The sequence below is a fragment of the Cenococcum geophilum genome (assembly GCF_001692895.1).
Source record: "Cenococcum geophilum 1.58 unplaced genomic scaffold K441scaffold_20, whole genome shotgun sequence".
NCBI lineage: Eukaryota > Fungi > Ascomycota > Dothideomycetes > Gloniales > Gloniaceae > Cenococcum > Cenococcum geophilum.
Genome location: NW_027137578.1, coordinates 1,359,351 through 1,386,758, shown reverse-complemented (window position 1 = coordinate 1,386,758; position 27,408 = coordinate 1,359,351). Strand labels below are relative to the sequence as shown.

The 27,408-nt window shown below is 44.9% G+C and overlaps 6 protein-coding genes across 6 annotated transcripts; 3 read left to right on the top strand and 3 right to left on the bottom strand.

Annotated features, from left to right (window-relative positions):
• The first annotated feature begins 3,750 nt into the window (after positions 1-3,750).
• On the top strand, positions 3,751-4,416 carry K441DRAFT_109530 (uncharacterized protein). Its single transcript, XM_067639946.1, has one exon. The coding sequence runs from the start codon at positions 3,830-3,832 to the stop codon at positions 4,163-4,165; it is 336 nt and encodes a 111-aa protein (XP_067504236.1). The 5' UTR covers positions 3,751-3,829; the 3' UTR covers positions 4,166-4,416.
• A 595-nt stretch (positions 4,417-5,011) lies between these two features.
• K441DRAFT_659624 (uncharacterized protein) lies at positions 5,012-6,541 on the bottom strand. Its single transcript, XM_067648567.1, has one exon. It carries the CDS (start codon positions 6,296-6,298, stop codon positions 5,273-5,275), a length of 1,026 nt encoding a protein of 341 aa, XP_067504235.1. The 5' UTR covers positions 6,299-6,541; the 3' UTR covers positions 5,012-5,272.
• Positions 6,542-7,192: 651 nt separating this feature from the next.
• On the bottom strand, positions 7,193-8,814 carry K441DRAFT_636070 (NAD(P)-binding protein). The gene is made up of 4 exons (XM_067646458.1): positions 8,523-8,814; positions 8,163-8,450; positions 7,826-8,111; positions 7,193-7,761 (listed from the first exon to the last, which is right to left on the bottom strand). The coding sequence occupies exons 1-4, from the start codon at positions 8,637-8,639 to the stop codon at positions 7,586-7,588; spliced, it is 867 nt and encodes a 288-aa protein (XP_067504234.1). The 5' UTR covers positions 8,640-8,814; the 3' UTR covers positions 7,193-7,585.
• A 992-nt stretch (positions 8,815-9,806) lies between these two features.
• K441DRAFT_636066 (uncharacterized protein) lies at positions 9,807-11,497 on the bottom strand. The gene is made up of 5 exons (XM_067646457.1): positions 11,247-11,497; positions 11,163-11,199; positions 11,038-11,105; positions 10,591-10,973; positions 9,807-10,535 (listed from the first exon to the last, which is right to left on the bottom strand). The coding sequence occupies exons 1-5, from the start codon at positions 11,391-11,393 to the stop codon at positions 10,058-10,060; spliced, it is 1,113 nt and encodes a 370-aa protein (XP_067504233.1). The 5' UTR covers positions 11,394-11,497; the 3' UTR covers positions 9,807-10,057.
• Positions 11,498-20,117: 8,620 nt separating this feature from the next.
• K441DRAFT_687049 (uncharacterized protein) lies at positions 20,118-22,018 on the top strand (the record flags this gene model as incomplete). Its single annotated transcript, XM_067652056.1, has 2 exons — positions 20,118-20,142; positions 20,304-22,018. 2 exons carry the CDS (start codon positions 20,118-20,120, stop codon positions 22,016-22,018), a joined length of 1,740 nt encoding a protein of 579 aa, XP_067504292.1.
• A 2,731-nt stretch (positions 22,019-24,749) lies between these two features.
• On the top strand, positions 24,750-26,896 carry K441DRAFT_559261 (cytochrome P450 monooxygenase-like protein; the record flags this gene model as incomplete). Its single annotated transcript, XM_067643445.1, has 7 exons — positions 24,750-25,146; positions 25,297-25,479; positions 25,542-25,885; positions 25,945-26,075; positions 26,168-26,451; positions 26,526-26,627; positions 26,706-26,896. The coding sequence occupies 7 exons, from the start codon at positions 24,750-24,752 to the stop codon at positions 26,894-26,896; spliced, it is 1,632 nt and encodes a 543-aa protein (XP_067504232.1).
• Positions 26,897-27,408: the final 512 nt, after the last annotated feature.

Below are 27,408 nucleotides of genomic sequence, written 5' to 3'. Positions count from 1 at the left end.
AACTAGCGGAAGTCTTAACGGTCTAGCTATATACTATTCCAGAATTGTTTTATATTATCGTATTATACAATATACAGATCTTAGGTCTAACCCTTTAGGAAGGTTTATAGCTATAGCTATATTATAATTTACTCTTTATTAAGTTAATTAAGCGTAATCTGGTTTAGTAATCGGTCTTTAATCTTGCTAATAATCTAGTATATACGCTCTTTGGTATTATCTCGTATTATCAGCATCTTAAAGAAGTTATCTACCTCGCGAACCCAATTGTCTAGCTGTTAGGCATTAGGTCTATAACGAAGTTCTAAACTACTAAAGGCCTTAGCTAGTTAGTCTATATCCTTTTTCTATTTATTATATAGGTGCCTCTCTAAGTCTTCTATACCTCCTTAGGTAAGTACTAAGTAGCCCCTAAAAAGCCCTTAGCCTTAACTAAGTTATAAAAGAATTTGCCTAGCTTAAATTAAACCCTACTAAATATAGATTTGCCCTTAAAGGATTCTAATATATTTATTAGTAGCTTCCTCCTATATAGCTTTTAAGAGCCTTATAACAGCTTCCTAATATTCGTCTTAAAGAAGATTAGTATAGGGCTCTTAACCTTCTAAACTTAGGCTTAAAGAAGCTCCTACTATAGAGGTAGTATTAGTACTAGTAGCTAGTATAGGTTTTCTAATAAGCCTCAGGTTTTAAGTTAGTGTTTAGGTTTAGTTTCCTAAAGGGGTAGGCCTACTTAGCTTGTAAGTAGTTTATATACCGCTACTATACTAATTATAGGCCAGTGGTCTTCTAAGAGGGTTCCGGTTGGGTCCCTAGTTAGATATATTAGTATATTTCTTTAGCATTTCTAGCTTAGGGGAAGATCTTAGGGTTACCTCTAGTGCTTAATCTTCTAATTAGCCTAAGTAGGGCTAGAGGGGTTCCGGTTGCTTTCTAGTAGCGTTGCGACTATTATAGAGGGTGTCTGCGTTTTCCTTAGCGGTAACTATAGGTGTATAAGAGTCTTTAAGCTCCTAGAGCATCTAGGTATTAGGGCTTGTTCGGCCGTCTTACCTAGAGGGTTATATTATCGCAATCTCTCGCTATTAGAGGGACCTTCCTGCCTTTACGCGACGGCTTTCTATAAGGTATCCGTAGAGTTTCCGTTTAGGTCGTCGCGAGATTTTAAGGGAGAATAGTAGTTGTAAATAAAAGATATAAATAAACAATCTAGTCCTTAAAGCCGACTGCCCTTCCAAAAAAGAGTAGGAAGGATTTAAATGTAAGGGGATCTTGTAGACAGGGGGCTATAAGGACACGATTGTGGAATAGGATAGATTGGTGAGAGAGACGAATCCTTAAGGAGGTAAGGCCTTTGGGATTGTGGAGACTATATACTACGGGTATGTGCCTCCGGTACGTGACCGGCGACCATCTAAGGGGCGTCCGGGGGTTGTCCTGAGGGCAACCTGAGGTGTCCGCAATAATATCCCTTATGTATATAGAGGATGGGGTTATAAAGGCGGCCTCTAGGCGGCCTTAACGAATACGCAACCCCCCTAAATGGTACGGCGACTCTATAATTACGATAGAATAAAAGCGCAACACCAAAAGACTCTCAGATTTTAATTTGGTAGAAATCTATAAATATTTAGTAGAGTTGTGAATTTTTGAAGTTGGTGATGATGCGTGATCAAACCGTGCATGCAGACTTGCGGGTAACAGGCTTGACAGCCCTGTTAAACAGCCAGCCTATCAGCTGACAGTATCAAGATATTATCAGAACAGGGTCTGACAGCCTAAGCCAAAAAAGGAAAATTTAATTTATTATTATCTTAAAACCCTCTACCAGCTACTATACGATAAAGAAACTATAAAGGGATACCCAGAATTCCTTAATCAGCCCTTACCTTAGCAAGCTTAGACCATAGAATCAATTAGCGGATATCGCTAACCTTTTTTATTAAAAAGTTAATTCTATGGTCTAAGAGACTTTCGCGAGGTTTATCAAACAATACGACTTATTTTATATGTAGAGTAGTCACCTTCTTTAACAAAATTAATCTATACCCCTACAACAGCTATTATCTCAGAAATACCGTTAAATTAATCCGCAGAAGCAGCTCTATAATCGATAAGTATATCTACTCCGTGCGCCTCCACGATATCTAGTGGAGCGCGCCGCCGAATGGGCGATTCGCCTACTCAGGGTCTGCACGAAGCTTTGCACGAAGCTCCGCACAAAGCTCTGCGTACGGAGACTCTGCACAAAGCTCTGCACGAAGTTCTGCACGAAGCTCTGCACGAAGCTCTGCGTACGGAGGCTCTGCACAAAGCTCTGCGTACCGAAGCTCTGCGCGAAGCTCTGCACGAAGCTCCGCACAAAGCTCTGCGTACGGAGACTCTGCACGAAGCTCTGTATACGGAGGCTCTGCACGACGGCTCTGCACGACGGCTCTGCACGACGGCTCTGCGTACGACGGTTCTGCGTACGACGGCTCTACTACGGAGGCTCTATATAAAAGCTTTTTGCAGAGCTTCGTGCAGAGCTTCGTGTAGAGCTTCGTGTAGAGCTTCGTGTAGAGCTTCGTGCAGAGCTTCGTGTAGAGCTTCGTGCAGAGCTTCGTGTAGAGCTTCGTGCAGAGCTTCGTGTAGAGCTTCGTGTAGAGCTTCGTGCAGAGCCACGTGCAGGCGTGCAGACGTGTAGCTGTGCAGACGTGCAGACGTTCGTACGGGCGGTTAATTGCAGAGACGTTTGTAGAGACGATTGTATGGGCAATTGATCGATTTAATTGTATGGGCGTTTGTACGGGCGATTGTACAGGCAATTATAGAACCTTCCTAGTATATTAGTGCTGCGTATTAGTAGAGCTCTCGCAAAGCTCCACAGCTCTACGCAGAGGGCTGGTGGCGTAGGCGTAAGCGTTCAGCGTTGGTGTTTACTGCGCGGCTTGGCGGTGCAGAGGTAGAATTGGGGCCTCTACGGCGACGAATTCCTCTTAACGTCGCGCACGTATAAGGAGCTAAAGATCTCATAGCTTTATAGAGTAGGCTTTTCTCTATAATTTGGTGTAATTTTTATGTCGATAGGTATTGTAGGAGGGTAGATTAATTTTTAGATTGCCAAGCCCTGTTATGACAGACAGCCCTGTCAGCTGACACCCTGTCTGTTTGACAGGTTTGACAGGATATTCTGTCAGCCGCAAGTCTGCGTGCATGAGCCCGCAGCGTGCACGAGCCCGTCGGCACCTCTAAGAATAAAGGAAAACACTACACTAGATTTATAAAGGAAGATATCCCCCCCTCTTAAAGCTCCTAAAGATAGATATCCTAAAAAACTATAGTTAGCTTTCCTTTAGCTAAAACTAGAAAAGGCTATTTTAAATCCTTCTCTAAAATAATAGGGAAGAACGAAGAAGGTAGATACTTTGGGGAATATAACGCTATATAAACCTCTAAGTACTTACTACTATACTATAGCCTATATAGAAAAGAGAGAAAAAATATAAAGGTAATTAGGATCTTCTCAGCTGTACATACGTCTCTGCGTTTGGTAGTCTATTGGCACGATCCTGATGGAACGCCGATAGTAACTACCAGGTTCCCGGGCTCCACCGCGTGGAAAGAGGCCGGTTTGTATAGAACCCTTATTTATTAATTAAATCTAGTTAATATTAAAGAAAGATTAAGGGGATATATTTAACTTAATACCAAATTAATATCGTGACTTTTTGTATTCTACTTTCTTATAGCAGCTCATAAGGCTCTATGCAGTCGGGGGAGTGTCGGCCTGGCGTCGATCACTACTATATCAAGCTTAGATCAGGGGTGCCTTTGACCCACCCACTTCATGAGGCTCTGGAGCCTCTCACAAGAAACCAGCGTTCTCATTCTTGATCGTCCTATTCGACAGTACCTGAAGCCGCCCTGTAAGCTAGCCTTAACACAGAAATTTTCCAGAGTCCAGCTAACCCTACTTCAGATCCACTTGGACAGTCACGACTTTGCATCACTTGCTCAATCAAATGAAACGTATAATGCATTAAATCCTTTAGTTTTAAACTCCAACAACCCGCCGCGGCGGGATGTGGCGTTGCTTCCCGCTGGCGGATACTTGGTTATTGCTTTCAAGGCTGACAATCCTGGCTTAGCTTATGCAATGTCACATTGCTTGGTACGCATCTAGCGGTCTAGCTTTTGAACGTCAAAACGTCGTTGTCGCTCAAATGACTCCGTTGCGGCTTGCGGAGACTAACCGTGTCTGTGACAGCTGGAAAACATGGTTCAATAATCCTTTGAACCATTGGAACAAAACTGATTGAGGCCCTTCAAAATGACTCGGGGATTTGAAAAGAATGAGCGAACTGTACCGTCAAAGTTGCAGTCTAGGATAGTTATTGTTCACGTAAGTTAAAATTGAAACTGGCACGAAGATTAAAGGAGGGCTCAGAGTAAATAAGGAAGGCTTTTGTCGTTGAAGAGGGCACTGCAAAATTGAAGTGTATCTCAGTCTCTATCGAAAAGTGTTCTCTGTACAAGCCTTCGTTCGGCTTTAGCGTTGTAGGCCAAGATGTAGGCGCAGAAAGCCAGGCCTAAGACGGCGACAAATAGCTGCTGAGGCCCCCCGAGATAGCATCCACTTTATAAGGATTCCGCATAAGCCCTTTGAGAGCGTAGTTCTGAAGTAATTCAGAGGCTCATCTGGAACCCAACTTGTATAGAAGGAATAACGTAGGTGACAGGGTTTTGACGGTGTGATGAGTTTTGACGGTTTTAAGGTTTCCCATACAAACTTTGTCTGTGTCCTCTCGCTTAAAGTTTTGATGTTCAAAACCGTCAAAACCCATCACACCGTCAAAACCCTGTCACCCACGTTACATGAATAGCATTTTGGAGTGCGCTTCTGTCGGTGGTGCATGAGGTAACAAGAGAGGACCTGCTTACAGACCAAACATTCTTCTTCAGCTAAAGTTACGGCGAATGAAGAAGATGAAGGTAAGGCTTTGAATATTCCAAAGATTATTTATATTATGCTGACATGAATTCTTCTAAGTAGCATCAAAAAGGACAACAATTGCCCGAATGTCGTGACTAGTCTGTTAGAAGAGCGGCATGCCCATATGCTCCACTAATGACAGAAATTAATAACCGAAGAAAACATGTAGTGTGTTAATAACCCAAACCATGCGGAACTCTTTACGCCTCCTTAAGACATTATTCAGCCTCCCTTCGCTAAAGGTACGCACTTACCCCTTCCTCAAGCCAAATCACTTCCCCCTCCTCATAATCTACTTCACCGCACCAATGGCATCATATACAGCACGGCGGTCCACAAGCACCACAACTGCCACGTCTTCCGATCCGCCTTCTTCCCCTTCACGCACAAGCAGCGCCACGCGACATACCCTCCCAACACCGCCGCCGGCGCAGCAATCAGCCATCCCAGACCCCAGAAACACGCACAGTACGCCGTCCACACCGGCACAGGAATCGCCAGCGTCCACCGCGCCGGGAGGTCCCCCATAACCAGCGGCGCCGTCTTGCGGCCACGGGCCTTGTCGCCCGCGACGTCTTTCAAGTCCTGCACATGCATCGTCGTCAGGATGACGCCGCTGATGATTGCGATCCAAGCGTAGCCGGCGACCGTGACGTTCGACGCGGCGCCGGTGGCCGCGGCGATTTTCAACGACCCGAGGTTGTACAGACCGAAGGCGGCGGCGATGATGGCGTTGCGCAGGAACCAGCCCTCGTCGCCGCCCTTGAGGTCGTTGTACAGCCACGTCAGCGTGTACAGCAGGGCCGTCTCGGTGCCGACGTGCATGGCGAAGTGGTTGAAGGCGAGCACGAGCGGGATTGTGAGGAGCATCCATTTGCGCACCTGGGTGGACGTCATGCGCCCGCTTGGGACGGGCCGCCAGGGCTTGTTGAGCGTGTCTTCTCGGGCGGACTCGGGGAGGCGCTGGTTTGCGAGGTCGAAGACGAGGAGGTTGGACCAGTTGAAGAGGAAGATGTAGGGGAGGCGGAGCAACACTGAGGTGAAGGTGCCATTGTGGATGATGAGGCGGGAGCCGGCGAGGGCACCGCAGACGCCGAAGACGGTGTTTGGGACGACGAAGGTTGGGGTGTCGTCTTTTGTGAAGAGCCAGAGGCTGTATAGAGACTTCTTAAACCGTACTGGAAAGCTGCGGGTATCTTTAGTGGGCGTGGAGCCAAGCTCTTTGCCCATTGCTCGTATTTTTCGCGGCGGTGAGACTGACTGCAGAGTCTGCACACGTGAGGAAGTCACGTACTCTGCATGAAAGCCATGACATATGGCCATTATGTGACGTCGGTGGGGGAATTGAAGCGGATAAGTTATGATGCTCTAAGTCGAAGACATCGAATCGGTTGTCCTCTACCCTATTCCTTGACATGATTTGAGTCCTAGTTTGTGGACCTCGGACGGAGAATAATTAGCAGTTATCATTTGATAGATAAAGTGAATCTTCAAACCCGGTAAGTCACTGTCGTAGGACCACTTTCGGATCCCGTAGACCATAAAAACAGAGTCCGTAGTATTACGTGTAGCCGCTAGAGTACGTCGAGTGACATGCAAGGGTTGGTAGCTCCCCANGGAGGCGGCGGACTTGCATGAGCTGGGTCGTACACGCCTGCGCCACCTTTAGGGCTGCCAATATGAGAAGTTCAGGTGGCTTAGGCTTCGAAGACGGCATTGATTTCCGCGTATGGGCCACCAACAATGAGCACTGCCGTCACACGTGATAAATCCTACATAAAACCAACACGGTAGCCTGCCGTGTCCCATGTCACTATTGAGGCTCCGTAGTAACTATGCATGGTTCTTCGAATATCTTTTGGGAAGTACATTGCATGATTGGGTACTTATTTTCAATTAACGGAATCAGCACCCACGAATAGTATATGTGTCTCAGTGGTATATTTCTATATAATAGCAAGGCGTACCAACCCGGCATCTCCGGACCAATAGGCTCCATAGCTAGCAGTCATTGCTTGTCCGTCTGTATAAGCACCTTAATTGCCTTAATAACCCTACCTACCAAGAATACCGCCCCGGCCTGGGCCTGATTTGCACAAGGTATAACTCTTAATACCCTTACATCAGCCCGAATAGCCACCTCCGCATTAATGTGATGAAGTAACATCTAATCTCTCAGTTGGTGGGGTTGGAAGATACTGAATGGCGGGCTTCAGAGTTCTGTATTCCGCGTGCAAAAAAATGGAAATTTTGAGTCTGCGACCAGAGGAAGAACCACCTCTGTTTCTATTTTATTTTCATAATTGAAGCCATTGTGATTATCTTATATATCCAGGTAATCCCTGCTAACCTGAACATCATCATGCCTAACAAGCAAGCAAGCCGTAAGGCCGTGCGCAAAACCGTGCACAGGTTGACATGACCACCTTGCACTAGACCACAGACCATGTTAATGACCTTGCACTTGTGCTTTTACCATAGCATTTACACGGCTTTGCGCACGGTCCCAAGCCAGCTTTGCTTGCTTATTATCAACTCTGAACTGCTTACTTTGCTCAGCTCATCTCGTTATCATGTGCATGACATGCATGCCTCCCAACCATTCGGCTATCACATATGTGGGAACGGCCATCCTTCATAGCCGATCATCATCTGGTTAGTCGGCTCGATCTCCTGCGCCTTGGCCTTGAGTTCCTCAACATCCCAATTTGCCCACACGAACCTTCCGTTCAAGAATTGTGCCTCGGGCTGCGACGCCCACACCATGAAATGAGCTGGGAGCTTGGCTACAAAGGCGAATTAGCATTCTACTCAGCTAGTTGACTGTTCACTTGCAAGATATATACTAACCTGTATCCATGGGCAGCATGTCGGGTGTTGCACCGGACTTCAGGAAGATCTCGGTCTCAATCATTCCTGGGTGGACGCTGGAGAAGAACATGTTGGGGTTTTCGGCTGCGAGGAATTCAAGGGTCTTGATTTGAGCTAGCTTGGAGCACAAGTACCCTGAGAGGCCAATGACTTGCTTGGTCGGAAGGGCAATTGCACCGGCAGTAACAGCCAATACGGCCACACGCGTGGGGTTGGCTGTAGGGAAGAAGGCTTTGGCCAGGATGACGATTGATTTAACATTTGTCTGTATGAATCAGCGATTGTTACCAAGTCAATTCTATAGCATGAAACGAACCTCGTAGTTCTTCCAGTAGTCGTCGAGAGGAGCTTTGGAGATTGGAGCCGGGGCAGAGATGTAGCCGGCATTGAGGACTAACACATCCCAGGTTCCGACAGTCTTGGCAGCCTTCTCCATAGCTTCCTCATCAGTCACAGAGCCTGCGAAAACAGAGCATGTTGTGGTGCCACTCGGGATCAACTTCTGGGTCTCGAGGAGCGTTGATTCTGTTCGGCCTACAAGAACGACATGTTTAGCTCCCGAAGCAGCAAATGCAATGGCTGTCTCGCGGCCAATGCCACTGCCCTATTGCCAGCACTGTCAGAACACGCACGATGACTTAAATTGAGAATCTTCTAGCATAGATAGTAGACTTACAGCGCCGGTGACAATGATGGTTTGGCCAGCATGGCTAAGGTTAGGGTTAGTGGGGTTAATGGCGGGATAGATGTCGTTGTGCCAAGTTGGTGTTGGTGACGGGAATGGAGGATTCATATTGTCAATCGGAAGTAAAAGGTGAGGTTTCAAGGCTTGAGAGTGTTGGAGGGAGTGAGAGAAGTGGGAATGAAGCTGGGTATGAAAGAGGCTGAGGGAGGAAGGAAGATAGAGAAAAGCCAGGAGCGAGGTGGGCCATGGATGATAATAAATGCGTAGGGTAACAAGAGTGAATGTGGGGTCTGTCCTCGCCGCAGATCTTGCGATACTGAAAGAAAAACTGTGGAGACCCCGGGAAAGGCGTAGCTAACACCGTTTCCAAGCCGATTTAGGTTAAGCGGCGGACTTTAACCCCTGCCACGGACTTGCAGCTTGAGGCTCAGCCACCATTCATCCCCGTCGTCGCGGAACACTAGACCTCGTGCACGCGCCCACCTTGTGCGCGCTTTTCCTCAGAGGTACGCCTTTTAATACTACAGTAAAAACTGGTTAGTACGATACGGTTCGTACGGCCAAGCGTATCGTTATACCAATGGTATTGTTATATAAAGAGTCACGTGTTTGGTTAATAAGTAATAAGAGGGGGGGCTTTATACTTAAAAAGGCTTAAGGCGTCTACCTTACCGGCTAAATTAGGCTCGTATAAGAGCATATATATTAGATCCCGCAAGAGTTATACAAGTTCGCGAGTACTCTCTATCTTTTTGGCTATATAGCGACGTGGAGCGGGACACGTTACAACTCCCTCCCATATAAAATCTCTACTGGTTATAACGATTTTGGTAGGGGAGACTTAACGATATCATCAAAAGTCAGAATATCGTAATATTACACCAAAAATAATTTGATTAAGGGGTGTAGATCGTAATATAGAGTATATCGTTGTAATCAGATATTGTACTAACCAGTTTTTACTGTAGTTACGTCTAATTTAAAAATAAAAATAAAAAAATCCCCGTCGTCGCATCACTTCGTATTCCCTGTTGCGCGCTTCTGCATTGCTTACCGCAAAATTATCTCGCCGCTTATTGGATCTTGTCGAACAATAGAACTCATGGGTAGATTGATCTATGAAGAAAAGAGACTATTTATACTAGGTCGGTGACCGAGTCGGTGACCGAGTCAAGGGTAAGACGGTAATAAGTAAATCCGATTCAGGTCGACAGATCTCAAGCCAATCGGGCCCCCATTTCGGCTGTCTTTTCAGCTACTTCAGCCAGTTATGTGGGGAACATATAAGAAACGAAAATCCTATCATAATTTCTGTGTGATTGGGTATAATATAAGGAAAGCCCGAGCGTTCTCAAGCGGCTACCAATGCAAATCGAGGCCGTGCAGAATGCTATTCTAGATACGAAATTTTGTACGCAAACGAAATCAGCTAGGCAAGGAAGGCGGAGCCGTTCGATCTTGCATGAGCCTGCGCATCAAGTACCCCTCACTCGTCGTCACATCAACCACGGTCAAACGCTGTATCATCACACTGGGCTGTGTGCTTGTATCGCCTCTTTTTGTGGTCGGTCGAAAACTTCAACGCCAACTTCAAAATCGCGCCGCATCGAAATGGAAAAGGGACTGGCGCACCGGCTCAGCGGTGCACAGGTTTCAACTTTACTGAAATTCTGTCTCTCGATTGGCTCTTCGGGGTAATCCAGGGAATCATCATCGAGGCGATTGAACTTATCCCGTTTGGTTGGGTCTCCGCTACCGAAAGTTCTGACGTGTTTACCACCTGCTGAAGGCTGCTTGGAGCCTCGCGAGCCCAAGTAACTTTTTATGGCAGGCTTAATGAACTTGTTAAATAGGGGAGCTAGTGTCGGGAGATTGGCGGCGATGATGCCAAGCCAAAGCTCCAGATGGCTCTGGAGTGCAGTAATATACAAAGTGTAGTTCCAGTCCGGATCCGTGGTTGATGCCACTGTAGACTGGATCCGCCAGGCCATCACACACACGATGCTAAGGCAGACAGATTTAGTTGAATTGCGCAAAAATCATTCAGTAGGGCACATACATCAAACCGAGACTGAACATGCAGCTCACGAAGATCTTCTTTCTGGTTGGAATTTGCAGACCCCATACGACAGGAATAGGGAGGACGACCACAGTTAAGTCCAGTGCCATATTAATCGCAACGGAAGCGTATTCCTGTCTTGAGATAGGTCGACATTTCGTCATCTGCACGACCGGGTCCGGATCCCAGGAGGCAGACAAGGGCACGCAGTGAGTGAAGAAAATCGGAATGAAAGTTGGGGCGTAACAAGCCGTTATGGCCATCACGACATAAACGGCGAGCTTGAAACTCCGTATCGTGAAGATCTGGGTGTACAGCCAGAGAACGGCGAGCTTGCAGAGCACTGTGGCCAATGTCCAAGTTATACCCGACGACAATAGCAGCTACAATTTTATAAGCTGCGTTCTGACAAAGGCTTAGTTAGGAATAGTGAAAGAGCCTACATACCTTGAGCTGTACCGACGCTTGATATGGAGTCAACGTGTCAGTATGTGCTCCGAGGCCGTTATTAATTGCTGTTGTAGCAGCAATGTTAGAGATTATAAAATATTTTATCTTTCTAGAGTACTTACCCCAGCAGCTAGTGCCTTCTAAGGCCATGAGAGAAGCCTATGAGTATGTAAGTTATGATTTTCATTGAATGATTCGAGACTTACGAATGCACCAACGATGAGATAGTCATCGACGCGCAATCCTCTCCTCTGGACACGAGCAGCGCAAAAGCGCAGGACCATAGTCAAGACCGTGAGGCTAGTGAAAATGATCATCCATACTGTCAAATCCCATCCGCGTTTGCTAGGCATGATGAATTGAATAGCTAGGAAGTAGCATGCGTGCTAAAGGCGGTATAGGAAATGGGCTTCATATTATTCATGCCGACGGAACAACTTCATCGTGCCAACTACCCCTCCGCCCCCTTCTCGAATTAGAAGGCCGTTCTTACTGTACTCTGGTTTTACAGACGGGGTGAGCTTCGGAGTCCGAACGTAGATGAACCAATCAGCCACCTCACCAACCAACCCACAGCAATGACATGCGAAGGGTTTAGCTCGCAGTCGTACAAGGGGGTGACATGAGCGGGCCAACCGCCCTCCCTGCAAGTTTTGGTAGCATTATAGTAGCGTCCCGCTAAAATGCTGCCGATATGGTTATAATGCCACCAAAACTTGCAGGGAGGGCGGTTGGCCCGCTCATGTCACCCCCTTGTACGTCAAACTAGCGTTGGAACGGACTTCGGTACGAGCCGGATTAATGTGACGTGACGGCTTAGAAGCGCCTCCCGTTTATCTCAGTTGACTCAGACCCTCGGAGAGAAAATCCACCTTACCTCCTGCGGCTGGCACCGCCACACCTCTGTAACCCCTGTGACTCCTGTAAACTCCTAAGCCAATTAGCGACCGGCGCCGCAGCCAAATGTACGCCGCAGGCATTAGCGTTTGCGCTAGCTTTAGTAGCCAATTATAGAGCCCCGAGGTGGATTCCTCTCCGAGGGTCTGAGGGATTATGGTCGCGATTTGTAAAGGCAGGCCACCTGCCTAGTAGACGACAGTTGTATTGCCTTTAACGCGGTATATCGCCCCCTAATACACCACCGCTCAACTCGCCGATACCTCCATTCAAAAGCCCTCCTCTCGCTCTACAGAATCCATCCACAATAGAGCCTAATTGTGCCCCTAATGTCTCTACAAACGTCTCTACAAACGTCTGTACGAACGCCTACACGAACGCCTACACGAACGCCTACACAAACGCCTACACGAACGCCTGCACGAACGCCTGCACGAACGCCTATACAAAGCCGTTTATAAGGCCTTCAAAAACAAGCCCAAATACAAGTTCTATATACTAGGAAGACTACAATCGTCTGCACGAACGCCAGTACGAACGCCAGTACGAACGCCCATACAATCAATCGATCGATCGATCAATTGCCCACACGAACGCCCATACAAACGTCTATACAAACGCCCATACGAACGTCTCTACGAACGGCTCTATAAACGTCCATACAATTGATTAATCAATTAATCGCCCACACGAACGCCCGTACGAACGTCCAAACAATTGCCCATACAATCGTCTCTACAAACGTCTCTGCAATTGATCGCCCGTACGAGCGTCTGCACGTCTGCACATCTACACGTCTGCACGCCTGCACGTGGCTCTGCACGAAGCTCTGCTCGAAGCTCTGCTCGAAGCTCTGCTCGAAGCTCTGCTCGAAGCTCTGCTCGAAGCTCTGCACGAAGCTCTGCACGAAGCTCTGCACGAAGCTCTGCTCAAAGCTCTGCACGACGCTCTGCTCGAAGCTCTACTCAAGGCTCTGCACGAAGCTCTGCTCAAAAGCTCTGCTCAAAAGCTCTGCTCAAAAGCTCTGCTCAAAAGCTCTGCTTAAAAGCTCTACGCGAGGCTCTGCTCGAAGCTCTACTCAAAGCTTAATACGGAGCTCCAAAGCTCTCCTAATACGCAGCACTGATATACTAGGAAGACTCTATAATCGTCTACACGAACGGCTCTATAAACGTCTATACGATCAATCAACCAAACGCCCGTACGAACGGCTTTATAAACGTCCATACAATTGATTAATCAATTAGTCACCCACACGAACGCCCGTACGAATGTCTGCACGTCTGCAATCTACACGTCTGCACGCCTGCAATCTACACGTCTGCACGCCTGCACATGGCTCTGCACGAAGCTCTGCACATGGCTCTGCACGAAGCTCTGCACGAAGCTCTGCACGAAGCTCTACTAAAGCTCTGCACGAGCCTCTGCCCAAAGCTTCCCCCCTACTGCAAAGCAAATCCATACCTACTAGTATAGGTATAGTATAATTAGGTGAGCTGTTTGTAATAAGGTATAAGAGGCACCTCCGTAAATTTGGAAGGAAACAGAGTGGTGGTGGTAGAGTACAGCTGCTGTGTCGATGCGGCTGGTGGAAAGGGACCAGTTTCAAAAATGCATCTTTAAACTTTGAGGCTGTATCTTGCCCCCTAATACAGTAGTTAGCTAGTTTTAATTATTATAATTAAATAAAAGAAGAGATTACAATTTAAATGCATCGCGAACTAAGACTATAGCTAGTATATTCACGCTGCTAGAGTTGTTTAAAATTAACATATGTTGGAAAAAGGACCCAGTTTACACCAAACGCGCGCCCATAATCTCTCAGACGCTTCGCAGAGGAACATTTGGGGGTGGCAGGGGTAGTAGGAGGTAGCGCGGCGTTCTATTGGCTCAGGAGTTAGTGCGCGCCATGCAACGCCACAAATTCCTCAAAGAAGCGGCTGAGGCACCTGAGATAACCTCCCGTGGCTACTAAGGCAGTTTTGGAAGGTACCAAGATAATTAGCGCGCCCCGCCATTAGCGTGTCATGCTACATTCGAGGTGCAATCCACCCAGTCGCTACCACAACAAACCCATTTTGGATATGCACTTAGAGAATTTCGGAAGGCTCTGTTTAACAAGCACAAATTTTTCGTAAGACTCTTCTAAAATACCGTATATTATCGTCTAACGCACGTCCTACACAATTTAATTAGTATATTTCTTTTTATATTCTTTTTATATAAATGGTTAGTATAATTATTAAGTTATAGGTGGTATATAAAGGTAAGGAAAGGCGTGGACGAGCCGTCCGTGTGCATCGTACTCCAAATCTGCTGAAAGGTCTGAGGCTTCACAATAGCATAATTACAAATGTTAGGAAAACCGGCTCAATCGACCCGCACCGAGGACGAGAAATTGGGTTTAAGGACTAGCCTAGAAGCAAGAAGCAACCATGAACAACGCCACGTTTCGCTGAAAAACGATATTTGAAAGCTGCTAACGCATAGTTATAGTTAGCGTTAGTCAACATGTAGCTATGACGGGGTAAAGTACGCTTGTGGAGCCGCAGCCCAGCCGCAGTAAATAGTTTAAAGATTATACTTATTACTCGAAGAAGCCTCCTGCGGACCATCCGTAAAATATGCAATGAGTATTGTTGAACGGACGATCAGGAATGAGAACTCTGTTTTATTAAAGAGGGCTCTAGAAGCTCTCTTATATACATCAGGTAGGTCCCAAATACAATGACGACGACGTCGTCATGTAGTAGGTCATAGTTAAGAGAAACAGGTAATGAGACGTTCGATGAGACATACGAGCTCAAGATACGAGACAACTGAGACATAGTTCGTATAGACGATCTAGGTCGTCAGACAGTATTACGATGGTAGTAAGGAACTTCGATTTAGGTTAACACACCCCCCCAGCTGCACAGAGCCTTCTGGGCTGCTGTAGAAAATACTAAAAAGTCACGATAGCAATTTGGTGTTAAGTTAAAGGAAATCCTCTATATATTTACCTTGCCTAAATATTATTTAAATTAAATTAAATTAGATCCTTAATATTAACGAGGTTTAATTACTAAATAAACGTCTCGTGCTTTTAACGAGGTAGAGCCTTTATTAGGCCGTCTGCTGTTATGTCCGCAGTAGGCACCCATTTAATATTAATACTTCCTTTATAAACTTCCTGGCAGAGCTAGTGGTAATAGATATTAACGTGTTAAAGCTTGGTATTAAGCTCCGCGTTGCTTTTAGTAAGTAGTTAAATTGTCTACAGGTTGTCGCAATATATTATTTACTTCTTATTAGGGTTAAATCCAATTTCTTTAAAGAATTGCTACTACTAAATTAACTTAGTAGCTGCATGCGACAGGGCTAAAAGCTCTGCTTCTATGCTTAATTTTATTACTAACTTTTACTTCGTAAATTGCCAGTTAATTAGCCCTCTAAATAAGGTAAATAGATAACCTTTTATACTCTTTCTACTTACTAGGTTATCGCTAAATAATACGTTACTGGCCCTTATAAAGATCTAGTTTATTACATTCTCCTTTAAGTACTTAATTATAAGAGTCTTGGTTTGATTAAGGTAGGTAATTACCCTTATAGCAGCTGCGTCGTGAATTAGTAACGGATTTTATAAGAATTCTAATAGCTTACTTGCTGTTTTCGCTATATCTAAATAAGTAATATTGGCTGTATAGAGTATAGATCTAACTTTCCTCTAATAGGCGTAGGTATCCTACTTAGAGGCTTACTCTAGATTAGGCTTAAGTTCCTTAATACCTATTAGTGTATATATCTTGCGATAATCTTTAACTTTAAAGCTTGTCGCAATTTTGTTAATATAGGAATCCTAGCTAAGCCAGAGCTTTCTATTCTTTTTATTGCGGATAATTTAAATTCTTAAGAACTAGGTAAGGTTACCTAGGTCCTTTATCTTATACTTTCTTATAAGGTGCTCCTTAAAGGTTTAGAGCTTAAGTAGGTCTTTNTTCCTAAATNNAGCTNTAATATNGTNNANNTAGAAGAAAACTATTAGCTAATCGTTGTAATATAGGCAAGGCTCCTCCGCTACNAGCTTTAAGCCTTCCTTTTTTAGCGTTGTTGTTAAGTTACCGTGCTATAGCAGAGGTAATCGCCTTAATCCATAGAGGGCTCTTTGGAGAAGTAGGCACTTACCCTTAATTAGAAATCCATCTAAACACTTAATATATACAACCTTATTAATCACGCTATTTACGAATATATTAACAGCGTCGCCTTACTAGCAGTCTAGGTTAAATATTACAACAATAGCTATTAAGGCTTTAAACGATCTTGCTGCCAAAGTTGCGGTATAGGTATCCTTGTAAACTAACTCTTATAGATTACCTTATACATAAAGACGAGCTTTAAACCTTATTAGATATCCATTAATATTAGTCTTATATATAAATACCCAGATAATAGGCACTGTTTTAGTATAGATTGTCTCGTTAATAACTTAAAACGTTCCTTAATTTTAAAGGTCCGTGTATTTCTTTTAGGCAGCAGCCGCGAACTCTTCCTTATATTAATGTCTTTAAAGCTCCTTCTAATTCCTAGGCGGCGGTAGGAGCTAATCATAGTATAGCTTTTTATAAAATATAAGCCTTATATTAAAGGCTAATCTTTAAGCTAGAAGGCTCTAGTTAGTAACATTAGCAAGAAAGCCTATATAGATCTTTAATTGTCCTTTAAGTCTCTTTCCTTTAACCACGTTTTGCTCTTCTATATTACCATTAATTTTCTTCTTTAGCTTAGCTTTATTAGTTAGAACTAGGATATAATGCGGCTTCTTTACTAAGGTATTTAAGGACGGTAGTAGAGGCTCCAGTAAGTTAGGTTTTAGTATCTTATTTAAAGTAGGAAGCCCTAGAGCTAAGTCGTCTTTAGAGCTTAAATCTTATTACTTACTACTCTTAATATTAGGCTCTTCCTTATTTCCACCAGATTCCACCTATTATCTCCCTTTAGTATTAACTCGAATCTCATCTTAAGTCTTATTGCTTTTATTAGATAACAATTTTAATTCGTCTTAAAGATCCTATATTTAATAGACATTAATAACTTCTAATATTTAGTTAGTTCTAACTTAGAGTATATTCGCTAGATCTAGCTATAAGTTATTATAGAGTAACCGCTTATTAAACTTTATGTCTCTAGTTCTTATAACCTTCTTTTAACTAGGAATGTAGATTCGGAATATATTTATTAAATTATATCCTACCAGATATCCTATATAGGCCCTTAGCGCAAGCTTATTTAGGCATAGAATATTATACTTAAGAGGGTAGGCCCTATAGCCGTAGACTCGTAGGTGGCCTATATTTAGTTTTAGTGGTAATATACCTATAGCTAACTGGATTCTCTTAAACGGTATCTTCTACCTAAGTTTTCTACTAGGCGTTTAATTAAGTAGATAGGCAGCTGCTTTATAGACTTTAGGATATAGCTCCTCTAGTAAATAAGCCTTAATTCTTATACACCGAGCCTTCTATATAATTACCCCCCCAGATTATTCCGCTAGACCGTTCTGTAATTAAGTATTAGGTGCTGATCTTTTAATACTAATTCCTTATTCAGCTGCCTATTCCTTAAATTCGCCTATAAGAGACGTCTCTCTATCTATGTGGATAATGGCTACCTTAAAGCCATATTATCGTTCGATGACATTGCAATATTTAATAATAATTTAGGTAAGGGACGACTTCTTAGCCATCGTCTCTACCTTATTCATTCGTGTTGCGTTATTAAGGAAGTATACCACATACTTATCGCCATTAAATGCGACTATTCCGGGTATTAAATTAAGGTAAATTTTATAGAAAGGAACCAGTGACCAAGTCGGAGGTCTTCTAGATACCACCTTATAAGCTTTGCTTACTCTATACGATTTATATTCTACTATTATTAGGCCTTTTATAATCGCGCCCGTTACTAACTAAGGTAGTTACTTAATCGCGTCTTTTCCTATATAGCCTATTTGCTAGTGCTATATATAGCCTTCTGCCTAATTTAGCAGAGGCTTTAATAAATGCTTTATTGGCTTTAATTAAGTCATAAATAAAGCCTCAGGTAAGTCACTTTTTGGCTTATTATATTTAATGGTGTTTTAACCATAGTGGCGGCTATAGTAGGCGTACGTCTCGTCGTCACCATAGAAGAGAGTGTTCTCTTTATTATTCCAGTAGACTCCCTTATTATTAAGCTTATTAAGATATACTAAGTTAGTATAGAAGCCTGGTATAAAGGCTGCTCTTAAGAGCTGTATCTATCTCTTCCCTTTTGGGTTATTAATTGTAACTATAGCTGTACTATAGCCTACAATTTCTTTTATATACGAGCCCGTGTAGACGCGTTCTAATATAGGCTTAATATCGCTAATAAACTTGGCTCTATCGTTAAAGACGTATAGGCTGGTTCCTAAGTTAAGAATTATACTATCACAAAGCTTATAATTGGAAGTCGTGTTATTGGATCCTATATAATAAACTATAAAGTTTCTGGTAGGCCCTTATAAGCTCTAATTACTGCCTTCCTTTAGCTTTTTATTAACTTAATTATCCTTATTAGCTTAATCGTCCTTTTTAATTTACTTAATATAAGCCTTAATTTCGGGCGTCGCATTAGCAATCTTCTTATCCACCTTCTTCTAAATTTCGTTACTTGGTTTAAACCACGATAGGCAAGGAATTGACTCTATAATATACCAGCACTTATTAAAGTAGTAACGTTTTCCGCATAGGCACTCTAGCAGCAGTTGCCTCTCCTTCTTCTGCTTATCTGCTGACGATTAAGGCTTTAATTTAGGCTTTAAATTCGGTGAGTTGTCTTTAAAGGTAACTCCGAATAATCTTCTTTGTAGGGTTTTGCCCTTCTAGGCGAGGTCCGTATAATAGTAGTTTCGGTATATTTTAACCAGTTTAAAAAAGGTAGGAAGCGTCTTCTTCTCCCACTTACGCTTATTAAGCTTATTCTTCTAATATTCTAACCAGCTTAGTGTAATTAATTTAACTATATACGTAAAGTCTTTTACCAAACAATTACTATCTACCTTAGGTAGAGCTTACTCCTTACACTTAGTATACACCTTCTCCTACTCTTATAACTAGATCTTAAAGTTCTAGTTCCAAGGCGCCTTCTTAAGCCTTATATATTAAGTAGCTATTTAAAGCTTTCGGGCGTGGTTAGTCGGAGTAATTCTCTTCTTAAGAGATACCAAGACGTTATAGGTGGTGGTGCATTTAAATATATAGATAAGGTAGGTACGTGAGATAGAGCTTAGGATGTGGCTGCGCAACGTATTAAGAGCTAACAACTGTTTTCTATATAGCTTTATATTATCCCTATAGTCGGCTTTAAGCGTACGGAGCTCCTCCTTCTCCTCCTTATCTAGGTCCGCGAGCTTCATCTTCCCCCAGCTATTAGTATCCTTAGGTAAGGCACAAACAGGTTCTTTAAGCTATAGTAGATTAGTCTTAGGTATTAATAGGTTAATATACTTCTAAAGACAATTATTATTTGCTTTTAACTTAATAACCTTAATCTATTCGTCCTAATTGTTTAGGCTTATAAGGATAACGGATAATATAATAACGGGAGGGGTTTCTTATTAAGAAGTTATTGTGGGTAGTTATCTACAATTAAGATAATAATTAAAATCAATGGGAATAAAGGCTTTGGAATTAAAGATAATGCAGTAGACGGCCCAGGCTTATAACTGTTAAACGGACGATTAGGAATAAGAACTCTGTTTTATTAAAGAGGGCTCTAGAAGCTCTCTTATATATATCAGGTAGGTCCCAAATACAATAACAACGACGTCGTTATGTAGTAGGTCATAGTTAAGAGAAACAGGTAATAAGACGTTCGATGAGACATACGAGCTCAAGATACGAGACAACTGAGACATAGTTCGTATAGACGATCTAGGTCGTCAGACAGTATTACGATGGTAGTAAGGAACTTCGATTCAGGTCGACAAGTATATTCCCTAGAAATTGGAATGCTTCTACGATTCCAGACTTACCTACATTGGAATCTCGCTGCACGGTGATAGCTAGCCCCCTGCAATATGAACAAATAGTGCTTGCATAGTAATCCTTCCGCAGCTTGGTGGCGGTACCTTGCAGAATGATCTCACCACTCGGACGGCCTTTTCTATCCCGGCCATGCGTCATCTGGCGTTAACTACCCGTGGGTTGGATGACGGACTTTTTCTATTTACCTGGTACAAGCTACTCTCGCAGGCCTTACGGTTACACCCAGGCAGACACTCTTTTCCATCACTACGCCAATGGCTCCATACCTCTCTCAACTCCTCTCTCTTTTGCCCCCGTTGTTCATATTCTCTCCAGCAAATGCTTTAATACTGCATGGCAGTACCTTATCCTCGTCACCTTTCCCCAAACACGAGCCACGGTATGCATCGTCATGCCGCTGCTTCCCTGGTGATCCCTGTTGGCCGACACCAGTACAATGGAAAGCCTTCAACAGTACCTTGGGAGGAAAGCTGATCGCGACAATCCCAATTGCCGCAGCCTGCCATCATGACAGCTTCACACCCTACGATGTCCAGAAGTGCGATGCTCTACAGAATATATGGTTCTACCCTGAGACACATATCGACTTACCCAGCTCGATCATGGCTCAATACTTCACCAATAATAGCTGCAACCCATTTCTGCCTGATAGTGCTCCTTGTACCATTGGCAACTACGTTAGCTACTCGGTGAATGCCTCTGACGCCTCTGATTACCAAAAGACAATTGCATTCACCCGACAGTACAATATCCGTCTGGTTATTAAGAATACTGGCCATGACTACAACGGCAAGTCGACAGGTGCTGGCGCTGTCGCCATCTGGACTCATAACATCAAAGCAATGGAGGTCATCGACTACCACAGCTCCTACTATACGGGCAAGGCAATGAAGATGGGTGCGGGCGTTGCCGTCCATGAAGCCTACGAATTTGCGGACACGCAAGATGTCCTGGTTGTCGGCGGGAACTGCCCAACCGTGGGTCTAGTCGGTGGATACACCCAAGGCGGTGGCCACGGTCCACTCGCCTCTAAGTTCGGCCTGGGAGCTGACCAAGTGCTTGAGTGGGAAGTAGTGACAGGGACGGGGCAGCTAGTGACCGCAACGCCTAAGCAGTACTCAGACTTATACTGGGCGCTGTGCGGAGGTGGTGGAGGGACCTACGGCGCCGTGGTGTCATTGACTGCCAAAGCATACCCAGCCGTAACCGTCGCGGCGGCCAATATGACTTTCTTGAACAACGGCTCCAACGCAGATCAATTCTACGACACGATTGCTACTTTCCAGGAGTCCCTCCCTGCAATGGTCGACGCGGGCGTTGCTGTAATTTGGCTGGTCACACCTACGTATTTCGCATTGATGCCTGCCACAGCTCCCGGACTGTCCAAGGCGAGCCTGGATGCTCTTTGGAAACCCACTATCGACAAGCTAAACGAGTATCAAATTCAATACGAGTACTACTCGCAGGAGTTCCCGACATACTTGCAGAGCTACAAAGCGATGAACACGCCTTGGAACGTCTCGGAGAATCAAGTCGGCGGTCGACTGATCCCCCGCTCGCTCGTTGAGAAAAACAACACCGCGCTTATGTCGGCGCTGCGGAGCCTCGTCGACGGCGGTACTCTCTTCTCCGGTGTTGCTTTCAACGTGAATCATAGTGTGTCGTCTCCTGATGTAGTAGCCGCAAATCCCTACTGGCGGGAATCACTCTTCGACGCCGTTCTCGGCACGCCTTACAGCTACACCGATTGGAACGCCAATGTGCAATACGCTCTGGAGATGACGAACGATCTGCTGCCTCAGCTTGAGAAGCTCACACCAAACGGAGGGGCGTACCTCAACGAAGCAGACTTCCGGCAACCCGACTTCAAATCGGTGTTTTACGGCAGCCATTACGACAAGTTGAATGCAATTAAAGCGAAATACGACCCCGAAGACAGGTTCTACGCTCTTACCGCAGTTGGCAGCGACCGATGGGCTCAGCAACAAGACGGTAGGCTGTGTAGAACCTACCTCAGAAGCTCAGACTAAGAAATCGATTGCGGATATAAAAATATCCGCACCGTCCGCTAAGCTGATTTAGGACGGTAATCGTTTTCTTAGTCTGAGGCCCTTTGGCGAGATTTGTAGAAAACCTAAACACCATTTATATGAGAAGACCTTATTAACTTTAACNAAATTGATCTACCCTCCTATAATACTTATTNACATAAAAANTANACCAAATTATAGAGAAAAGCCCACTCTATAAGNTATNAGATCTTTAGCCCCTTATACGCGCGCGANGTTAAGAGGAATTCGTTNCCGTAGAGGCCCCAATTCTACCTCTGNACCGCTAAGCCGCGCAGTAAACACCAATGCTNAACGCTTACGCCNACGTTGCCAGCCCTCTTNGNAACCAGTAGGTATTCCATCTAGTATATGCCTATTTAATTTATTTACTTTGTAGCCCTTTATAGGTTATAGTGTAGGCCCTAATAGAGTTGCAAGCTCTGCGTCTACGTAGAGCCGTAGAGCTTTGCGAGAGCTCTACCAAAGCTCTACAAAACCTCTGCACGAAGCTCCGCACGAAGCTCCGTAAAAGTTCTGCTCGAAGCTCTGCTCGAAGCTCTGCTTAAAGCTCTGCTCGAAGCTCTGCTTGAAGCTCTGCTTAAAGCTCTGCTCAAAGCTCTGCTCAAAGCTCTGCTCAAAGCTCTGCTCAAAGCTCTGCTCAAAGCTCTGCTCGAAGCTCTGCTCAAAGCTCTGCTCGAAGCTCTGCTCGAAGCTCTGCTCAAAGCTCTGCTCAAAGCTCTGCTCAAAGCTCTGCTCAAAGCTCTGCTCAAAGCTCTGCTCAAAGCTCTGCTCGAAGCTCTGCTCAAAGCTCTGCTCAAAGCTCTGCTCAAAGCTCTGCTCAAAGCTCTGCTCAAAGCTCTGCTCAAAGCTCTGCTTGAAGCTCTGCTCAAAGCTCTACTCAAAGTCCTATATAGAGCTCTAAAGCTCTACTAACACGCAGCACTAATATACTAGGAAGGTTCTATAATCGCCCGTACGCACGCCCGTACGAACGCCCATACAATTAATTGATTAATTGCCCATACAATCGTCTCTACAAACATCCCTGCAATTGATCGCCCGTACGAACGTCTGCACGTCTGCACATCTACACGTCTGCACGCCTGCACGTGGCTCTGCACGAAGCTCTGCATTAAGCTCCGCACGAAGCTCTGCACGAAGCTCTGCACGAAGCTCTACACGTGGCTTTACACGAAGCTCTACTAAGGCTCTGCATGAGGCTCTGCCCAAAGCTTACCCCCTGGTAGTAGCAGAGGCACTCCGGGCCAAGGGAGGATATTTTTAAGGAAGGACCCAACTACAGCGCCTGCTAGGTGTTGTAATAGCTTTAAGTAGTAGATATCTATGTATCTGTATAGTTTTGTCTATATTAGTCAACTATTTAATAAGATATAATATGTGCTTACGCTTTTAACAACGCGTTTTTTAACTTTAACGAAATTGATGTCAGGACCGGGCTATAGCCGTATTATAAAATCTATACTATCTAGTAGTACTAAGCCTTAAAAATAATGTATTAACTTTTGGTAATAATAGCGCGTTGTGTAAATGAATAAATTAGATATCTATAATCTCTATTTATCGGATTTTGCTTACGTTTTTAACAAATCTCGCCAAAGGCTCTCAGACGTGATTTTGCAAGAAGGAGACGGCGTAGCTGTTATTCCGACGCTAGCCAAAAAAATCACGTCTGAGCTCGCTGAGGTAAGTGTAGAACGTGATTTGTGGGATTGTTCGTAAGCTTCATGTTGAAACAAGCGAGATGTATATACTTGTAGCTAGTTGGGCGGATAAGCGAGTTAGATTACTTAGTAATACAAACTTTTAAAAATAGCCACCTGCTATTATTACGCCTTGGCGATTGAAAGTCCGCGGTTGATCACACGTGTCCGTCGTAACTTATCGCTACTTTCTTTGGGTGTGGTTCTGACCAAAGAAGTATAGGTTCACACTAATTATCTGAACAAGGGATCTCACGGATTTGTGCGTTCGGGTAAGCCTCAGTCTCTTCAACCCCGACGGTCACCGAATCCACGCCACGCAACTTGTTTGCTAGGGAAAGTCTAGAATCTTCACTAATTAGGAAAAATCAAGTAATTCACCTTCTTCCCCGAATGGCCAGCATGCTGTACAAGTATACCAACACCCGGAGGCTCTGCATCTCATGAGAGGTGCCATGGAAGAGATCCATGTAAGTTCACACTGATAGTCTGAAGTCCAAGATGTGCGCCATTGTGCCGAGGCTAAACTTCGGACTCTACATAGCCATCGATACCTGCGTTGAGACATCCAGACTCCGGTGTATAGACAGCCTGCCTTACCCTGACCAGATACCTGGTCCGTTTCAATCCTTTCTCCACATCCGTAGCAGAGTATTGTATTATATTAGCCACGCGAACATACAGTCCTTTCCACTTCCAACTACCACCAGATGCCTAAGTATCGCAAGCCCCACGGACCCGAAAATAACTCCTAACCCAGAGCCCGCCGAGGACACAAGCCGTGATGCGTTTCTCGTTTCCGTGACGCCATGTCCTGCATCTGTGTACTTTTCCTATAATAGTCTGTAAGCATTCAATGCAAGTGTAACCACTTGTTGATTCTCGGACGGGTCGCGTCATCCCTCCTGTCTAAGCGATTCAATTTTTTCTTCTTCTTCTTCTTCTTCCGCATTATCATCACTGATCGGTTTCTGCCAGTCACTTCCACCATGATATTGACTTACGTCCCTTGGTTAGCTGCTTCTGCCATTGCTGGTGTCGCTGCACATTATGGCCTATTCATTCGCGGCGAGTGGCACTTGTGCGTGCCAAAGATTGTTTTCGGACACATCGCTCTTGCATGCGTTGTCTGGTCCCTCATACCTAATGTATCTCATAACCAAGCGGATCACCTCCGCGTATGTGCGTCAACGTTTGCGTGCTATCTTGGGTCTTTGTTTTCGAGCATAGCAATATACCGGCTCTTTTTCCACCGCCTCAGACAGTTCCCGGGACCGAAACTCGCAGCTGTCACGAAGTTTTGGCATGTCTTCGCCGCCCGAAGTTCGACTAACTACTTGGTCATGCAGAAACTGCATGAGAAGTATGGGAAGCTCGTGAGGACAGGTGAGTTGAGCCATGCCATGATTAAACAACCCATCTAGATGTCCCAAAGCTTTGCGCAAAAGCTATTATCCCTCCTGGTTCCTGAATAGATATGAAGGCGATTTGACGCTGAAAAAAATAAGTATAGTAGGAGCTAATAATAAACTCCAGGCCCCAATGAGATTACCATCTTCCACCCCGCTGCCGTTGAGCTACTCGATGGTGCAAAGAACAAAAACATAAAAGACGCCTGGTATGACGTCTTGCAGCCGCGAACTTCAACCATCTTCACCCGCGATGAAGATGACCATAAAGATCGACGTCAGGTATGGAGTTACGCCATCTCGACCAAGTGTAAGCTGTATTCCTTTCTCAGTATCTCAACATAAGGATTGAAAGTGCTCATTTTCTACCAGCTCTCAACGAATATACGCCGCGACTTCTAAACCTAGTAGAGGCGCTCGTGCAGTGTATTGGGAAATATGGATCGAAACCGATGAAGGTCAACGATGTCATGTCCTGGTTTTCTTTCGATGCTATGGGTGAATTCGCATTCAGTGAGGATTTCGGCATGATGAAGACGAGCAAGTGGAACCCTGTGGTCGAACGACAGCAACGGGCACTTGCGCTACTGGCGCCGCTTAACGATACCATCTGGTTGGTCCGCGCGGCCTTTTCCTTTGTTCCCTTCTTGGGTAAGGTAAAGGATTGGATGGATATGGTCTCGTTCTGCGACGAGCGCATGGAAAAGCGGATGAAGGTAAGCATTTTCGACTGTCAGCTGGTGACTGGCAGACATCACTGATCTTGGAGTTCCAGTCGAGCGTTGATAAACTCGATATGGCATCATGGTTCATCAATGAGTTCCATCAGTTAAGCTCTGAGCGGAGCTTGCAGAGTCGTAAAAATCTCTTGAGTGGAAACACGATCTCGGTTATTGTGGCCGGCAGGTATGTCTTCACGCGGCATTCTTTCGTTTGAACTTAACCCAGCTAAACCTCACTCCCTCATATTCTGGTGCTGAGAATATCCTTCAAACTAGCGACACGACACGAGCAACCCTGATTAGCACATGGTACTTCTTAGCCAAGTACCCCGAACATGCCGAGAAAGTACTCTCCGAACTGCACAATGTCGACGAAACCGACGCCAACGGTCTCGCACTACTACCCCATCTCAACGGCGTCATCAACGAAACTCTGCGCTTAGTGCCACCGCAAATGACGGGTGGCGGGCGCATCACTGGTCCTGAGGGGCTGTGGGTCGATGACATCTGGATCCCAGGCGGCACCAAAGTCACCGCTCCGAAATACGTGATCTCCCGCCGTAAGTTATCGTCATCATCCGGGGATCTCCTAAGCCCCTAGATTGTACAATATGCTAACAGGCAATTTCCAAAGTTCCCGCCGCTTTTGAACAACCAAATGAGTTCATTCCTGAACGTTGGTACTCCCGCCCGGAGCTAATCCACGACAAGCGCGCTTTTGGCCCCTTCACCGTCGGTATGCCTTGCCTCCTTAACTACTCCGAGGGTTTCCCTAGCTTACATGCCCCAATCTGACTCTTTTCCACCTAAATAGGCAACCGCCAATGCGTCGGCAAAAACCTTGCTCTCGTTGAGCTACGCCTGGTGACGGCCATTATACTGAAGCGATACAAAGTTAGCTTCGCACCTGACCATGACCCCGATTCGCTGATGCGCAACTTAAAGGACCAGGTGACGGCACAGCCTGGTGAGTGTTGGTGTATTTTTGAGCCGAGGGATGCATGAGGCGAAATTGGGGACAATCAGGGTTCTTGAGTGGCAAACATTTGGTGGCTTGTACAACTTTACACGCTAAGAAAGCCCGTCGAATTATTCACATTTTAAAACGGGCTCAAGATATATTCAAGATATTTTCAATAGCAGAGAGTGGCTCTGTTAATTTTATCGTAAGATCCTTGCACATATTAATAACATCTTAGTGCCGTGGTGTTCTCCTGCTTCGTCCCAATATATGGGAGTTAGTAGCTGTCGAACGTTGAGGTCACTGTCAAGTACCACCTTATGACTCACACCCTGTTTTGCCATCGTATGTCTTACTATCTATTTTCTATTACCTATTCATTACCTATCATCGACTAAGTGGCAATACCGACCTTGTGGCGATTGAGTAATAGTTCCAAATCGTCAGTGTCGTCGTCAGTGTCGTCGTTAATCTTTTGCCCCTACCTTATGTATATAGAGAGCTTCTAGAGCTAGCTTTAATCGATAGAGTTCTTCTTAGTGACTTGTCCGTTCAA

Coding starts and splice junctions, on each gene's coding strand:
- K441DRAFT_659624 (XM_067648567.1), bottom strand. CDS start 6,298: ATGGCCATATGTCATGGCTTTCATGCAGAGTACGTGACTTCCTCACGT.
- K441DRAFT_109530 (XM_067639946.1), top strand. CDS start 3,830: ATGAGGCTCTGGAGCCTCTCACAAGAAACCAGCGTTCTCATTCTTGAT.
- K441DRAFT_636066 (XM_067646457.1), bottom strand. CDS start 11,393: ATGCCTAGCAAACGCGGATGGGATTTGACAGTATGGATGATCATTTTC. Junction 11,200..11,246: donor ATCTCATCGTTGGTGCATTC/GTAAGTCTCGAA, acceptor ACATACTCATAG/GCTTCTCTCATGGCCTTAGA. Junction 10,974..11,037: donor AAGCGTCGGTACAGCTCAAG/GTATGTAGGCTC, acceptor ATAAAATTGTAG/CTGCTATTGTCGTCGGGTAT.
- K441DRAFT_636070 (XM_067646458.1), bottom strand. CDS start 8,639: ATGAATCCTCCATTCCCGTCACCAACACCAACTTGGCACAACGACATC. Junction 8,112..8,162: donor ACTACTGGAAGAACTACGAG/GTTCGTTTCATG, acceptor TGATTCATACAG/ACAAATGTTAAATCAATCGT. Junction 7,762..7,825: donor CATGCTGCCCATGGATACAG/GTTAGTATATAT, acceptor TCGCCTTTGTAG/CCAAGCTCCCAGCTCATTTC.